Source organism: Tamandua tetradactyla, chromosome 24 (assembly GCF_023851605.1).
Source record: "Tamandua tetradactyla isolate mTamTet1 chromosome 24, mTamTet1.pri, whole genome shotgun sequence".
Taxonomy (NCBI): Eukaryota; Metazoa; Chordata; class Mammalia; order Pilosa; family Myrmecophagidae; genus Tamandua; species Tamandua tetradactyla.
In genome coordinates this window covers 40,030,437-40,048,741 of record NC_135350.1, presented here as the reverse complement: position 1 = coordinate 40,048,741, position 18,305 = coordinate 40,030,437, and the positions used below count along the sequence as shown (strand labels likewise).

Below are 18,305 nucleotides of genomic sequence, written 5' to 3'. Positions count from 1 at the left end.
TTATTATTTAATTGGCCTGAAGTATGGCCTGAGTGTCAGGAATTTATATATCTCCCCAGGTTGATTCTGATGTGCAGCCAAGGATATGAACCTCAGCTCCCTCAAAAGGATCTGAATTGCTCTTGTTAGTTCACTACTGTGGGGAAATACTTGCCTTCAAAGTATTGTCCTCTGGGTGTGTTTTACATCATTTTCAATTATTTTTCCTTTCTCCTTTGAACCCCGTGTTTTGAAAGAACCTCTCTTCTAAACAAACTACATTTAGACAATCAGTGGTTTTCCTATTTTTTAAAGGAATCAAACATGAAATTGCTTATCAGGCTTCCTGATCCACGGGAGCTAACAGCTGTTACCACACTGAGTTAACACATTCTCCAGAATGAGCCCCGAGTCCTCCACACACTTTCCATGGATAGATATGTGGTTTCTTTTGGGCTTTTTGAAAAGTTGAAAATAATTCAGTGATCTCTGCTTGCTTTCTTTGTGGATCCAGGTCAGAATCTATTGATTACATAATGAGAGAAGCTCTCAGATTCTGCCACTTTGAATTCTCACATGCAACTATAGCAGAGCTCTTCACAGTTCCCTGATTGTAATGATCTTTTGGCTACCTTTCCACTCAAAACAGACATTGACCTAATTCCATCTCCACTCCACTCTTGCAATTTGATATGCATGAGAGCTAGGAGCTTGTGATGGGTAGAGTGAAGGTAAAGATATCAGAGAGACAGTTTCTGAGAAGAGGTACATTTGCTGGGCTCTAAAGGATGGTGTGGTGGTTTGGAGCATGTTCTTAAAACATGTTCTTAAACTTAATCCAGTCCTGCAGGTGTGAACCCATAATCAGGAAGGGTCTTAATCCTATTACTGGATTTTTAAGTAATATAATATAAGCAGAATGAAATTCAGACAGAGAAAGCCACAGACGGTTGCAGCCAGATGCCAGTATCAATACTGAAGAGAAGGGAGAGGCTACTATGTATGTCTACTGTCATGTGACAGAGGAGTCAAGGACCAAGGCTCGCTGGCAGCCACCCCCAGAATGCCAGTCTCCAGGAAGAAAGCATTGCCTTGATGACACCTTAATTTGGACTTTTTCTTAGCCTTAAAACCGCGAGCTCATAAATTCCTACTATTTAAGCCAGCGCATTGCATGGTATTTGCTTGAGCAGCCAAGGAAACTAAAACAGATGGCATGGGTCTCGAGATACAGAAGAAGGGAAAGAGCATTCCAATGGAGAGACAAAATAACCTGTGCAAAGTTTGGTGGCATGAAAGACATGTCCAGCTGGAAGGTGTTTGTAGTGATGGGGTGGGGAGGATCTGGAGAGAGGTTGGTGGAAAGAATATAAGGTTTCTGAAGTGGATCAAAATTGGAAAGGGACTTGGCTGCTCCTGTAAGAAGTTTAGTTTTCCAGGAAGACTAAATGGAATGTACCGCTTTTTTAAAGTAAGGTAGTAACATCTGATGTGTATTTTTAGGAATTTTATATTCTATATTCTAGCAATCTTGTAAAATTGGAGCAGGGGGAGAGACACGGCAAGAAAAACAGTTCTCATTAAGATATTGAAAAGCATGGATGTTATATAAAGACGAACCTGAACTAAGAGAGGGATAGGGATTCTAGAAAGGATGGTTTAATTTCAAAGAACCTCTGTTGTATCCTTTAAAAAAAATCCTTAAACCCAATCAAATCATGAGAAAACTATCAGACAAACCCAGATAGGGGACATTTTACAGGATACTTGGTCAGACTACCTCAAAACTCTTAAGGTCATGAAAAACAAGGAAAGACAGAAACTGTCATAGGCCAGAGGAGACTAGGAAGACATGACAACTAAATGCAATAAATGATATCCTGGATTGAATCCTGGAACAGAAAGAGGATATTAATGGAAAAACTGATGAACACTAAATTAAGTTTGGAGTTTTGGAGTTTAGTTAATAGTAATATACCAGTGTCAACTTATTAATTTTGACAAGGACATGTGGTAATTGTTTTAGCTTCCTTGGTGCTGAAGCAAATACTGTGTAATGGGTTGGCTTAAACAATGGGAAATTTTTGGCTCATGTTTTTGAGGCTAGGTGAAGTCCACATGAAGCTGTCATCAAAGTAATGCTTCCTTCCTGATGACTGGTGTCCTGGGACTGGCTGCCAGTCGTCCTGGGTCCTGTCACATGACAGTGCACATGGTGGCCTCTCCCTGCGCTACCAGGCTCTGTTGACCTTCAGCTTCTGGCTGCCCCCCTTGTGACTTTCTCTCTGTCTGAATTTCATTCTGCTTATAAAGGATTTAGTAATAGGATTAAGACCCATTCTGACCCACCTTAATTGAAGTGCATGCATCAAAAGGCTCTCCTTACAATGGGTTCACACCCACAGGGCTGGATTAAGTATACGAACATGTTTTTCTGGGGTACATAGCTCCAAACCACTATAGAAATACAAGATGTTAACGATAGGGGAACTTGCGGGGTTCATTGGTCTCTCTGTAATACGTTTGCAACTTTTTTGTACGTCTGAAAGTATTCAAAAACAAAGTTTATTAAAAAAAAATTGTGTTGGGGGTAGGGGAAGTGGAAGAATTTAGAGCTTTTTTATAAGCTTAGAGTAAGTAACCAGTATGAATGGACAAGAATATTGGGGAGGATAATGAAGTATGTTTATAGTGCACAGAAAAAAAGTGATACAGACCAGAAGTAGAGAAAAAGACAAATTTATTTAGTAAAGAAAAAGGTCAAGTTGATCAGTGGTCTTAACATTTTTGCTTGTGTGTCCCCTAAAAGAACATTGAAAAAACTATAACCTTTCACATTATTAAAATGACAACTAACATTTTCTATCATAAGTTTAACAAGATGCAAAGCATGTGATTACAACGTGGTATGAACTGAAATTTTTGTTTTTAGTAGGCTTCTAAGAAAGTTTATACCTGCAGATTCCATACATTCAAATTTATGAAACATGTTCACCATTGGCTTAAAATTTTTTAAAAAAGCAAGTTTTTATTCTTAAACCAATCTGAAAAATCAATTTACTTTGTCAGAGAAAATCTTGACTTCTAATGGCACTGTGCATCTCATTTCATAATTCTAATATATTGCCAAATAGGTGAGGCATGGAGCTTTGCCACAGATTTGTTACCCGATATTTTAGTTTACTAAAGTTGCTGAAATGCATTATACCAGAAATGGACTGGGATTTATTAGCTTCCAAGTTTACAGTTCTGAGGCCATGAAAATGCCCAAATCAAGGCCTCAGCAGGACAATACCTTCTTCCTAAAGAAAGGCTTCTAGCAGTCTGGCTCCTCTGTCACATGGCAAGGCACATGGATGGCAGTGTCTCTGGTTTCTCTCTACTCTTCTAGGTTTCTTTCCTTCCACCTTCTGGCTTCAGTGGCTTCCTCTCTATTTCTGTGGTTTTTCTGTTTTCTGTGTCCTTATCTCTCAGCTTCTCTCTGCCCTTTTCTGTCTTTTGTCTCACTTTTTCTCATCCTCTTATAAAGTATTCCAGTAAGAGGATTAAGACCCACCTTCAATCAGGTGGGTCACATCTTAACTTAAAATCCTACTCACTGGAAGGCCCCACATACACAATAGGTTTACACTCACAGGAGTGGATTAGCTTTAAGAACATTTTTTTTCTGGGGTGCACACAGCTTCAAGCCATCACACCTAATGTGTTTAACGAGGAGCCACCCTTTACTAAGGTATTTTTTTATTTGAGCTTGGGGACTCTCCCTCTTCAGAGAACTGTTCCACTGGTGCCTAACAGGTATTTATACCCTGGAGTAAAACACCATTATAAAATTGATTTGGGAGGGATTGGAAGGGAGAGAACCGTGGTTTTAAGACAAGGGGCGTATGGAAATTAAGAAGTTGGAAATGGATTTATGTAAAACTCTCTCTGCCCTTATATGTTCTGAGATACTACTGTATCACTCCCTCTGAAAACCAAGGTAGAGGCTCTGAGAGGTATGGAATAGAGCTTTGGAATAATGCCGGGTAATGATAAAACTTACTAAGGACCAGAGAAAAGGTGACTGCTTAATGTTGAAATCATACCGGAAGTGGGAAGCAGTAAATTTCTAGCTGTGCTTATTAGCACTGTCTCGTCTTCTGTCTGTGCTCTCCAGGAGTGCCCACCTTTTTTTCTCCTCCTTTGTCTCTCGCCTCCGTTTTCCTGTCTCTGCTTTATGTGACAATACTGGCAACCTTGAGCACCATTCTTTTAGTGAAGCGATTTTAGCAGTGTCGTCATTGAACAAAATTCCACTGAAACAAAGTAGGACTTCTTAGTAAGGAGATTTGGCCTATGTAATTTTTAGACCAAAAGTGCTATAGATATCGGCATCATTGAATGGCTATTGATAGAACAAATGCATGCAATTAATGAGGTATTTCAGGGTTTTAAATAAGGCAACCCGTCTTAAATATATATTTTAAAATTTAAATTAAGGTACATAAGAAAGATTTTTGCCTTCCATCACTTAAATTTAAAAAGATATGTAAAGTAAAAATACAGGTTTTTAAACAATTTTTAAATATGCATATTTTAAATCTGTCTATCTAGACTTTGCCAAATAAATGATGGGGTATAAAGATTATTCTGTATTCATTCTTGGATAAACATTATAGTGCACATTGGTGATTAGACTTAAGATGTGTGACATACCGATCTGTTGTCATTACATGTGTGCAGGTGTCAGTTATAAAGCTCATTAATATAAAGCGCTAATAAAAAGGTGCTCCTGTGATTCAAGAACCCATGTCAGATAGTAAAATAGTCTGTCTTACTCATCATAGGAATTCTACTCTGTTTATTAAGTCACATATCTTATTTTTTTTATTTTAGGACACTGGGTCACAGTAGGATTAATGGATTAAGGAAATGTAGAACTGATTAGCATATCTTCCCTGTATAAAAAACTTGTCATTTGTTTTGTAGATGAAGTTTTGCTGTCATATAACAACTTTTCATTATTTTCTTTTAGAACTTCTTCATTATTCTGGGTGATTAGTAAGACAGCTGTAAGTTTTAAATGGGCAATGAAGATTGACAGGTGATCTCATCTCTAATTGGGCCATTAGCTGGTCCAGTTTGAGAATATTTTAGGGCCCAGGGTTTTGTAACCTGGAGTTTACAGCGCCTCAGATGCTCCCTTAGGGGACTTTATAAATCACATCAAAGTATAACAAATGTTATATGTGTGGGCACATACCCATGGGTTTCAGCAGAAAGTCAAATAATTCTGTGTACCCCCAAAAAGTTGAGAATGCTTTTTTGTTCACTTTCCCTCCTGTACAAGACTGTGGGACGGACACAGTAATGTCTTCAAAAAACTGGGAAGTAACAACCATGTTTGCATTGCAGTACTTCTTCAGCCACATACAATATCAATTCCAGAGTAATTTCTCCTGTGCTTCTTTGTCATATTTCAAGATGTTACAAATCTAGTGTAATCCTATTTATGTTACAAATTACCCATGCTAATTTACATTCGAAACAATCTAGAGAGCCCAGGCAATCTCAAATCTACTGTTGATTCCACGTTTCTTTTGGGGTAAATATTTGCTGTTTTTTTTTTTTTATTTCCAGCATTTAAATGATTTCAGAACAAAGTTCACAGAGAAAAATGGAATTTTAGTATTACTGATGTTACATTTCTAGTAAACCATCTAGATATTAAGTGGTCAGTAGAAAAATTGTGAATAAATGATATTACGAAATATTTTTTCATCTTTATCTAACTGATACCAATTTGTTTAAAGCATAAATGATCATAGTTGGTATAGAGAGAACAGCAAGAGAAAAATGGGGAACAACCAAAAAAATTCTGGGAGTAGATTTTTTTACTTGAATTTATACTTTGTTTTCTTGAAGGTTTATCACTCTACTATTGTAAAAGAATATGTGTCCAATGGTATTTTATTGTTTGATATAATTAAATAATTAAAATATATGCTGACCAACCATAGTACTTAAAATATATATACTATTTAACATAAAATAATTAAAATAAATGCTGACCAACCGTGGTACTTAAAATGATTCAGGGATTATAAACCAATACTGGATCAAAAAACTCTCAACATTATTTTCTAAAAATACATGATCTAGGCTAGTGATTCTCAAATATATGCAAATAAGCATTACCTGGAGAATTTGTTGAAATGCATGTTGCTGGGACTTCAACGGACACGCATTCTAATTCAGTAGTTCTGGAACTAGAGTATGAGAGACATAGGAATGTTAGTGGATGATATGGAATAAGTTTGTGCTCCAAAAAATTATTGTGGGCCCCAAAGAATTTTATATATGTGGGTTATATCAATTGACATGTACCATATTAAAAAATTGAGATATTAAAATATTAATGTTTATTAATTTATCTAAAATAACAATAAGCCCATTCATGTTAACATAAAAATGTTTTTATTAAAAACTTTTTCAAAGTTTTTCTTTTACTTTGAAAAACTTTTTCAAAGTAAAAGAAAAAACATTAGTGCAAAAAGTGGCATTATCTTTTTGAAAATCTCTTGACCATCTAGCTTAATAGAAGACAGCTGGATACCCAATTTGCTTCTGCATTCAATCTGTTGCAGTATGTTGTTTTGGTTGAAGTCTAGAAGAGAATCCAGCTTCACATGGAAAAGAGAGAAATATTTTAATACCTTTTTAATATTATACCAACACTCTACAACTCATAGTTTCTTAAAGGTTATTTGCAACGTGGAATTTAAAATCATATCATTCAGCTTATTTTTATTTTTTTTTACTTTTATGCATGAAAATCCATTATTCTGTCTTGCATTTTGAATGGATCTTTTATAGTGCACGATTTTGTACCATTATACATTTGGTCAGTTGGAAAATAGTGGTCATTAAGTTATGCAGATCTCATAGCATAACATTTTTTACTATCACCTTGATGTCATCAGACAAGACTTTAAGCTGTTAAACTCATGGTGGCACATGTAAAAGTTTTCAAAAGTGCTGAAGGTTCAAATTTTATCACTAGCAACGAAAACTAGTGATAAAACGAAAACTGTCTGTTGTTTTCCTTGAAGAAACAGGCTCACTTTGTTCATTTTTGAGAAAAATTCTGCCAAATACCTCAGTCAGAATAACCACAGTTTATCAGTTCTTTAAGTAATAATGGTGGTCCATGAAAAAAACAAAAAACCCAAAAAACCCAGCTAGTTCAGCTTGCAGGTCACCTACATAAGAGCTTTTCTTTTAGACGACCATTGTACTTCAGTTTGCTGAAGTACTTCATGTATACTTCCCGTATTGACACACACATGCAAACATTAAGAAGACCTGTATTCAAGGGTGAAGATTTAATAAAAGCATTAATTCTGACTGCTTCATCAAGGACAATCACAAGGGAAATTAATTGGCTTTTCTTCTTAACTGCTAATATGTGGCGGTGAAGAATGCCTTGACTGTTTGCTGCCACTGCCTTGTTTAATGCTAAGAAACCAGCAGTTTTCTCCACTATAGCATTTGCACCATCGGTGCAAATAGCACAGTGAAAAAGACAAATGATATCTTTACATAATTCTAACAAATATTGTCAACCTCTGAAGTCTTGAGGACTCCTAGGAACCCATGAACCATACTTGGAGGGTCACTGGTAGGTGTGTTAATTCCTTTGTCATCCCTTTCTCCCCCAATCCCCTAGCATTGTAATAATTTTAGTGCCCTGGCTGTATTCCTTAGCCCCTTAACACAGTTTGGAGTATCTCTTCGTGAGATGTGAAACAGTACCATGACCCTAGATAGAATGGGAAATTCACTTTCATTGTGTTCTTGAGTTTATAGCACCTACAGTGTGCTGGTCCCTCTGAGATGCTGAAGCAGGGTTATCCCCCATCTCTACCCATGGATATTCCCTCCTGCTTATCAGTAGGCACAGAATAAATGCCTTCCCTTGTTCCCTTAGTAGGAAGAGATTCTGTTTGCATTTATAGTGCTTATTACATTGTTGTCTTGCATCTTCATTATTACCTTTTTAAAAATTTGTCATCCCCTTAATAACTTGCTTAAGGACCGAAATGAATAATCGTTTCTTTGGTAATCTTACATGTGGTCCAAAAAGGGTACAGCATTTTGTATTTGTCTGAATTTAATGAAATCAAAACTGAAAGCAAAGCAAAACAAGTGTGCCGTTAGTTGCACATTTCCTGATTGCTAGCATTGGAATGATCAAAAGTGGCCAAGGTGGTTTTTACTGCTGTGGTTTAGTTCCCTGCTCGCTGCAGCCTCTTGGGCCCCAGTATTCCAACAGACATTCACATTGGAGCTGGAGTTAGCGGCAGGGTACTGCGTGTTCCGGCGGCGCGTGTTTGTACATTGTTAAAACCTGGCAGGGGTGCACTAGCTAGGAACCTGCAGGCGGGGCTCGCGCCCCCGCCCGCCCAACCTCTGGCTCCGGCCGGCCGAGCGCCGTGCCCATTTAAGGAGGCGGACCATACCACCAGAACTTTCTTAACAGGGGATATGCAGGCGAGCTCCAAATAACTTTGAGGGAGCCAAAAGGAGATTTCTTTAACTTTTCCAGCGCTGGCCCGTTTTCCGGCGGTGGTTGGTGGGCTCTGTGCGCCGGCGGGTTTTGCGCGTGAGTCCCTGTGGTGACCTTCTTAGAATTCGCCCCGAGGGCTCTTACTCGCTCCGAATTCAGGCGCGACGTTCCCCGGGCTCGTAAAAAGTGTATTTCTCCTGCAGAGGCCCCAGTGCCCGGATGTCCATCAGGATTAGTGTAAACCAATACGCTCCGAGCCCGCAGCGGCGCCGAGGACGCCGAGCTCGGGAGCAGGTAGTCCCGTAACATTTGCGGAGTCGCGCTGGGGAATCGTCCCCGCCCGGCTCTGGCAAATGGTGACCGAGGCGCTGGCAGAAGGGCCCGCGGGTTGAAAGCGCTCATGGACAGAAGACATTTGGCTCTATAAGCTGAATTATGGCAGCTCAGTCAAGGTAAGCCAGGCACTGAGAGAAACTTTTAAAATATGCTAATGGATAGGGGAATTGAAGGTTGTGGGGGGCAGGGTTGGGGTGCTGGGAAGACGGGCAGGAAGCAGCTTTGTCATTGCTTTCTTCTCATCATTCGTGATGCTGTGGTTCTTATTTAATGTCAGATTCAGAACAGTTTGGCGAGCATGCTAAATACTATCTGTTATAGTGGAAGGAGTAATTGAGTTAAAGTTAAAATTAAAGTTAAATTTCCTCCTCTTCCAAAAAGCAAAAAAAAAAAAAAATGCTGTTGAGGGAAATTGATTTAACTTGCCTGCCTTTAATCAAATTTTCATTTAGTTTCTCTGTGCACCTTCCCTTTGGTTCCCTCTCATTGAGGTCTTGAGCGGACTTTAGAAATACAATTAAATACCAGATAATGTCTTGGAGGTGGTGGGTGGGAATTTGCCTGGTGAGTGACTGAAAATTTTAGTGCTCAAACGTACCATTTCACATAAAACGGCACAGCTTGTGTGAAGCTGCTGAGTAGGCAGAGACGGAGAATGTACCCGGGTTGGTGGAGGGGAGAGAAGATAATGAACTGCAGTTGCTGTCAGCAGCACCAGTGTAAGACGCTCCAGCCTTGTCTTTACATAGCTTGTTACTTGCTTTGGAAGGAACGTTAGAAAACGTAAAAGAAATCAATTAGTGTGATGACAAGCGGTGATGATTATTATAAGATTAAAATTGTTCTGTGTGATTTCATTTTAGTTGTGACAGCAGTTCCTGCTGAGGGAAACTTAGGAGTTCTATATACATTTTTTCCTCTTTACCTTTCAGTTTTGCTAGAAAGCACTGTGGTCTCACACTTCTAATCTTCATCTAAAATGAAAGGAGCACTGTACAAGGTCATATACAAAGTAGTTTAGTGATTTTGGAATGCCTCGGAAAGCTAACCTAATTTCAGAACTGAAGACCCAGATAGAACTCTCAGAGAAGTAGATGTTTTAATGTTGAAGTTGGGGCTTGATGAGATTTTTTTTGAATTTTTTTCTTGAGAGAACTTTCTAGGAAGGAAGGAACTACTCTTTATGTAAAGTACCTCCTTAAGTGCTTTTTTATATTTAATCCTCTCAACTCCGGTAAGTAGTTTAGCCCCTGCCCCCAATTTATTGATTGTTCTAATAAAGAAGGAGTTCTAAAACTGGGGCCAAGTAGTGGGAGAACTTGGAAGAGAAACAAAAGTTGCGTCTTTATTTTTGCTTACCTTTAACTGAAATTTAGTATTACTTTCTAGTAGCAGTGTAGACAAAAATAGAATAGTAGTTGATTGTCAGTACCTGTGGTATTACCACAAATAGAAAATCACATGTTTTCATGTATCATTACAATTGTTGCAGATCTTTTGAAATATCTTTTATACTCACCACTACTACAAAATCGAGGAGCTGCTTTATCTTTTTTAAAAAACCCGTATACTACCAATTAGTCTTTAAATAGTTTGATAAGGGTATTTCTGTATAATTGTTTCTTTTGTAATCTTATGCATTTTACTAAATACATTTTAAAACATTCTGAGGGGAATCTATAGTCTTCACCGAACTGCCAGAGATGCATGGTACAAGAACTCAGATTAAGATACCTTGATTTAAGAAGTTAAGTAAATGCTATCTAACAGAGCTCAGTAATATGGTGCTGGGATTTGAACCCAGATCTGAGTGGTTCCAATCCCTGAGCCCTTAACCTAATGATAATAATAAAATAATAGCTAATTTGAACACTGCTGTGTACCAGGCACTTGGCTAGCAGCTTTAATTCAATTACCTCATTGACTCTTCTTAGTAATTTAAATCAATAAATACTTTTGTTATCCACTTCTGGCAGTTAAGGAAACTGAGGCCCAGCCAGGCTGTTTCTTGCCTGAGGTCACACAGGTGGAGTAATGACTACTCTGCAGCCCTTCTTCATTTACATGCTGCCACTTTAATGCTGAGGTGAAGTTTTAAAAAGGATCTGCAAAATCTCAGTAAAAATGTACCAGAAAGCAATTTCTACTAAAATTGCTTTGCTGCAAGATGTAATAATCTGAGTTATCAGTGTAGTAGTTCAATATGCCAGCATTTGAAATAGGAGGCCTGCCTACATTTCTGCCCCTCTAGCTCTCCACCTGGCCTTCAGACATGCCCTTGAACCGGGAACAAAGATGCAAGGCTGTTGTGTCTGTTGTTTTCTAAGCCTTCATTTGGGAGTAGATCTCACATGTTATCAATGTCCATTTTCTTTAGTCCCACCTGAAATGTAGTCCAAGCTCATTCAAACTGCCTGCCTTGTGGGAGAGTAGGTAATCTTTGGGATCTAAAGAGAGGCAATATGGAGAGAAGATTCCAGGTATTTTTGGATTTCAGGGAAACCCTAAACTGGGCCAAGGTGCCTGGAGTAGTGCGAAGCAAAACTGAAGCATCACTGGTGATATATGATCTAGGGGAGTAAAATCTTGCCTGTGTGCTATGCAATATTTGTTTACTTTTAAAACAATTAATTTAGATTGGACTCATTGTACCTAAAGACTTGCAGCTGTTTGTTTGAGCCACAGTAATTTCATTGTGCAGGATTTAAAGAACTTATAGAGGAAACTGAATTTTGTAGCACTGTTAGTGAATATAGAAATTGATCATGGCACTTGTTTCATTATTTGGCCTTTCATTTCAGGTAATGTCAAACTTGATTTGATATGGGTGGGATATGACTAATTTTTCGTGGGACTAGGCTATGTATTCCCTTCTCTGTAATCGGCTTCTTAAGGCAAGAAATTGTCTTAACAGTTTTTAGCTTCCCATATATAGGCTTAGAAATATTTTGAATGAGAGCGGGATCACCTAAATATTTCTTGGCCTGTGAACTTTTACAAATTGTAGTTATATATTCCTCTACCTCATTCAAAAACCTGAAAGTAGGGAATTGATTCTTTTTATTTTTCTTTTCTGACTGGTTTCATCACCTAGAAGGCATTTATTGAGTTAAATGTGAATTGCCTAGGTTTTAGAAATTAGATTTTTGGTCACTGTTTTGAAATCAATGAGTATTTGGTTTATTGCGCTTTTGGAGTTGTGGAAAAAGATCATCACTTAGAAATGCAACATCGATTGCAGTAGGATATGTGCTGTGTCTCAGTTCTCAGGTTAGTGTGTTCTTTCTTTGGAACCTGTAAACACAGGCACATAGAATTGCATTCCTTGTGGGAATTGTAACAAACTTGCTTTCTTTAATATGAAATAGTTACAGATCATGGCTTTAGTTCTAATTTCTGATCTTATGCACATAGAGACTATGCATTTATGAAAGTATAATAATTTGCATGCCCTCTTTTTGGAAACTAGTAATCCTGTGGTGGGTAGGGTGTGGGCGTGGAAAACTAACAGTTTATGGAGCCATATTTTTCTGTGGGAATAAACTTGTTTTATATTGAGGAGTGACTGTTGATGAATAGAACAGAAGTGGGGGGGGCGGGTGGCAGCGGCGGCAGCAGGAGCAGCAGCAGCAGCAGCAGCGGCGGCAGTTTTGTCTGATATCCGACTGCACTATCTCCCTCATTGAGGCAGTCCCCGAATTCTAGAAGGGAATACATACCTTCAGCTACCATCAGGAATTAATCAATTACACAAGCACCTTGAGCTACCTGAGAAGTCCCCTCCCATCGCCCATAGATTTGTGGAAGCAGGGTTAGGGAGTGGGGGAAGGGGAGTTGAACTTAATTCTTTAGGAGATTTGCATAAGGAATCACTTTGAGACAGACTGCAAAAAGTTGACTTTTAAGTCAACTCCCCCATGGTTTTTTTCTTTTGAATTGGACTGAAGTTAATGAAACTTCTAAAAACAAACAACAAACAAAAAAAAAACCTATAAAGAGGCAAAGTCACATTGTTTCCAAGACTGTTACAAAGCTACTTTTTGATGGATATCTTTGAGTCTGGTGAGGAACTTCTCCAGTGCAAAAAGCATTGCTCTGAAGCTGTTGTAGAACCAGTGGTGTGCCTGCCCTCCGCCCCCACCCCTTATGCGCGCGACTGATTACCTTGGGAGAAAATACATGAAAACAAAGAAGCTCTGATTAAATATGAGCAAACCTCACAGAAGAATACTAATGGTATTTTGGAAAGTGCAGCTCAAGAAAATGACTTAAAGAAGGGAATAGTTTAGGCAGTATTTTGACTCAGTGAATGCCCTCATTCCCCACCCCCACCCCATGCTGACACCATTGCAAACTGTGTCCTTGACAGAAGAGAAATGCAGACAGGTCTCCAAAGTGATTTCCTTCTCCTAAGTGATTTCCTTGTATTTGGTCCTGAGAGCTCAGCTGAGCTTCCTGACTCATACATAGCCTAGTGCTTCCTCCATGATAAAGACTGAAGAGAAATGAGTCACTTTTTTCCAGCCAGCTATTTTGTAGGGATATTCTTTTTCAAATTAACGAAGTGATATCTTGAGAAATTTAGGGGATTCTATACCATACCAGAAAAAATTATTCAGTAGCTGGTCCTATACTCTTTTGAAAATGGGAATAAATACTGCATTTAAAAAAAAATTAGATTTCAAAGTTACTTAGTAATGAAATATAGCATCTTAATCATTGCTAAGAGAGACGTCGCTCTCATCTTGGTTCTGTAATTTATTTATTTTAGGTATACAAATCTATGCAGGATTACAAAGCTAATTAGCTTTATTACTGCTTTGGGGGTATAACATACAACTTGATTTCCTCTAAATATATGAACTTAGTTTTTCATTAGCGAACTCTGTCCCATTCGTTTTCCAAGATTGATGTAAACATATTCTGATATTCCAAGATATCCTTCTTTATGAGTTATGGTAAGGGACTGCAAACAACATTACATTCTGATTATTACTTGGAAATACAGTTTGCAAGTTTAGGACAAAGTTAAATATGTTTCTTGGCTCAGATGTGCAAACATAGCGAGCTGGGGTATCATAATTTTTTTGTTGTGGTTCAGTTATATTTTATTAGTATATTGTAGGTGTATAATTTCTTTTACAGCTCAAATGATTATTTTTTTATTTAAATGAAAAAAGTTTTGGGAAAAACTGTAGTAATATTTCATTTTATTTTGGCTGTTAGCATGTATATTCATTTGCTCAAGGTAATAATACACAGCAGGTAGAAGCTCCAGTATTTTGCTCAAATATAAATGTGCCAGATTAAGTTTAGATTTAGAGCCCAGAGGAAAAAAATCAAAGATTTTTAAGTTTTGATGTTAATGCCCTGGGCACTCATAAGGAATTCACTTTAAAGCCATCCAAGTGCTGACTTTTTGTGTTTTGGCAGTGCTCAATGTTGGGAATCCTCTCCCTGTGTAAACATTTCCCTTTTCTTGTCTGTCCACAATGAGTTAAATCTTAAACTGATGGCCTGAAAGTCTTGTTCTGTGCTGAAGTTCTGTTGTTCTGAGTTGGTTTATTGGCTTTTTTTGGCTTTTTTTTTTTTTGGCTTTGTTTTTAATTTAACAAGAAATAAACTGTTAGAGTCATAAGATTCTGTTACTCAAAGCCATAATTTGGTGTCAGATTTAATATATTAAGAGGGAACCCCAGAGGTGACATTGTCTTGTCTGAAGGAACCGAAGCAAACAGAGGTGAAAATATATTTTATTTTTATTGACATCTAAATTGTCTTTATTTTGGTATTAGGTTATATATTTCCAAAGGGTCCCCACAGTTTGACCACATTCTAAAAAGTACCAAGAATTGTTTTCTTCCTTCATGGCTCATATGATGAATGCTTGGAAACTTGTACGCCACATGATTCTTTGTTTGGGTAGGCTGCGGAGAATTAAGGTTCTGACTCTTGAGTCAGTGGCCTGCCTTTATTTTGCCCAAAAGAATATTACTTTCTTTTCAGTATTGCTGACTGTTAGATTGGCAATAAAGCAAATGAAAGTAAAAGAATATCTTAGGGGTCATATTAGGTTCAGTGTTCTCAAACTTGATCCCACAGTAGAATCACCATGGCAGCTTGTTAACTCCGGCTCCCCTCCCCGCAGGAGATTGGGCAGGTCCAGGGTAGAGAGCTCTGGGGCAAGAGGTCCATAGGCCAACAATTGTGAAATAGTGTGTGTGCACGTGTGTGGTATGAATATCATATGAACTGTGTCATGCAGGGTAATTAAATTTTGGTATGATTTATGCTCATATATACAGATTGTTTCCCCTCCCTTGAATCAGCTGGAAGGTTGATAGAGAAGGCAGGTATTTAATTTCATAAATTCATCTACATACTTTTTTGGCTTTTAAAAAGGGGAATTCATTAACTTGCAAGTTTACATTTCAAAGACTGTGAAAATGTCCAAATTAAAGCAAGACTATGGAAATGTCCGATCTAAGACATCCAGGGAAAAATACCTTGGTTCAAGAAGGCCAATGATGTTCAGGGTTTCTCATCTACATACTTTTAAACTCTGTTAGTTAAAATGTCCACATGTACCTATATTAAAAAAATACAAATAAAAGTTTGCATATATGGTAAATTGATTACTTTGGAAGAAGAGTTAACTTTTTTCCAAAAGGTATCAAGAAGTAATGTCCAATGTTTGATGATGCAGTGCTTTACCAAGTTTGTTTCTTCTCAAGGAGTTGGGTATTTAATTTACCCCTTCCTTTTCTCTGTGGGCTCTCTCCCTAAACTGCTAGCTAACTCACTTCACTCTCCACCACGGCAAACCCCAGTTTATCAGGTGGCAGTTGTTTTCCTTCCCAGGGAAATGTTAACAACTGTGAATTGGTTGATTATGTTCAAACCCTATGATACTGAAATAAAAGTGTTTTTTGTTGTGGTGGTGGTGGTGATGGTTGCTTTAACTAAAGCATTGCTTACGTGTACTGTTGTTGAACAGTGTTCAACAAGAAGTTTTAAATGAGACTTCTACTGCAAAGTAAATGTTAAAATTATAATAGATGTCACTTCCTGTAACAAAATCAGGAAACACTTTCTGGTATGTGGGTGTTGTAACTTTTCAATTCTTGGAACTTTCCTTCAGGAAACTGTCCTGTCAAAAGCAAAGCAGTCCATAAAATATAAAGCACAACTCCCAAACTGTGCCGTGCAGTATAATTAAATTTTGATTTGGTGCATATGTTTTTTGTGGTCATAACAGACGAGATCATCACATGACTTTCATCTTGGATAATGTGCTCTAGATAACTTTCTAAATTGCTTCTCCCTCCTTCCCACATTTCCTTTGCTTTAAAAATACAGGTGTGTCTGATTTACTCTGTAGGTGAATTTATGGAAAGTAGTGTAAACTTAACCAGTTCCCATCCTTTTTTGTACAAAGGTATGAGAACTGTTTCCTATCCAGCTTTGCATATATTACCTATTTTTGCCTCTCAATTGACAAATTAATATTTAACCATGGATATTTGTAAGTGAAATGGCCCATTTAGTAAGTTGGTAGCTTTGAGCTATCAGAACACTGATAAAAATTTAAATATATTATGGTATGTTGTTTTTTTTTTTTTTAGAGGAACACAGACCATCTCATTGATTTTATAACTGGGCTTTAGATAGGTTTTTAATTGGCTTAAAAAAACAAAAAAAACGCCTGCTCATTGGTACAGAATTCTGGACAGTAACATATTGCTAAAGCCCTGTTATTTTACATATTTTTTCAAGTAACTTGGTCCTAGCAATTACACTTTAGGGATTATGTTTTCATTATTCTTTTGTAGTCTGCATCTCCTGCTCCATCCCCCTCACCCTCTTTTGGACCACACTTATGCTAACTCTTAATTTTAAAAAAGAGCTGTGTAAATAGAAACTTTGTACCACATGGAAAAAAAATTAGGCGGAACATTTCCTAACATTAACACAGTAAAAGGGTAGAATGAAACCAAATGTTACATTTGTTTCAAAGTAAGATTCTGCTACTTGAAAATGTTGGAAAGAATAAACAGATTAGTGTCCTGCTTGTCATGTGACATGGTTTTAGTAAAATTCAAAGTATACTAATTAAACTTGGATTTGTTTTTAAATGGAAACTGTCGAGAAGATGAAAAATCTTATGTTGGCAGTTATAAAAGACTGATTTTGCTAATTCCTGTCATTGCTCATAGTGTGGAATTTTTGTTTTTATCCTTATGACAGTGGCCTTTTCTATCAAAACAAACTAAATAAACAACAACAAAAGCCCTTCATATTTTTCAAGTCATGTGATTAGAATGCCTGTCTTCCATGCGGGAGACCTGGGTTTGATTCCTGGACTATACACCCCCCCACCCCCCACCAAGTCATGTTTCTCTAAGAGTAAAGTAAAAATCATTAGGTTTATGTTATGCTGAGTTTCATTTGTAGGCTTTTAGGAAATCAGGCCAGTTTTCTAAGTATAGAATAAAACTTAATTTCATCCTGAAGTCACGCATATTTTGTGTGGATACTCATAAGGTATTGGTATTATCCATTTTAAAGTTATGCGGTGAATTAGAAGCTGCACTCCTTAGACGTTAGGTAGTTTTGTAAATAACCCTTTAATTAACATGCATTCACTATCATTCACATCTTTTTATCTCCTATGTTAGCTCTCATTTGTGAGCATTTCTTCCCAGCCCAAGTTGTTTTTTTTTAAATAACTTTATTGAGGTATATTTTACATATCATAAAATTCACCTATTTCAAGTGGGCAATTTACTCGTTTTAGTCACTTGATAGAATGTTGCAACCATCACTGTACATCAGTTTCAGGACATTTTCATCCCCTCAATAAGATCCCTTGTGCCCATTTACAGTTAATTTCTGTTCTGAGCCTCAGGCAACCATAATCTATTTTCTGTCTATAAATTTGCCTTTTCTGGACAGTTCAAATAGACTGAATCATAAATGGAATCGTGGTTTCTTGTGACTGGCTTTTTTTAAAATTGCTTTATTTAATTAAAAAATTAAGAACAAACAAACATTAACATATTCTGTTCTACATATATAATCAGTAATTCTCAATATCATCACAGTTGCATATTCATCATTTCTTAAGAACATTTGCATCAATTCAGAAAAAGAAATAAAAAGACAACCTAAGGTTCATCCATGGCATACATGCTTCAGTACTTCTGTCTTTTAAATTTCTGAATAGTAGTATTCCATTGTGTAGGTATAATGGACAGGTTGGTTTGACAGTAATGAATAATGCTGCTATGAATATTCAAATACTAGTCTGTGTGGACATTTCCTTTTTCTTAGTTAGTTATGTAGGAATGGAATTGTTGGATCATTCGATAGTTTTATGTTTAACTTTTTGAAAAACTGCCAGATTGTTTTGCAAACTGTATGCCCACCTTTGTATAGG

General features: G+C 37.3%; 1 protein-coding gene across 4 annotated transcripts in view; it reads left to right on the top strand.

The window, feature by feature from the left end:
• Positions 1-18,305, top strand: part of AFF1 (ALF transcription elongation factor 1) — a 230,891-nt gene that overhangs the window by 54,528 nt on the left and 158,058 nt on the right. The window contains exon 1 of one of the 4 annotated variants that reach the window (XM_077142911.1): positions 6,556-8,982. The exons of the other annotated variants lie outside the window; for them this stretch is intronic. Coding sequence (XP_076999026.1) covers positions 8,966-8,982 — 17 coding nt within the window. The 5' untranslated portion in view covers positions 6,556-8,965. Of the gene's footprint in view, positions 1-6,555; positions 8,983-18,305 lie in introns of those variants that run through there. 4 annotated transcript variants of the gene reach the window in all.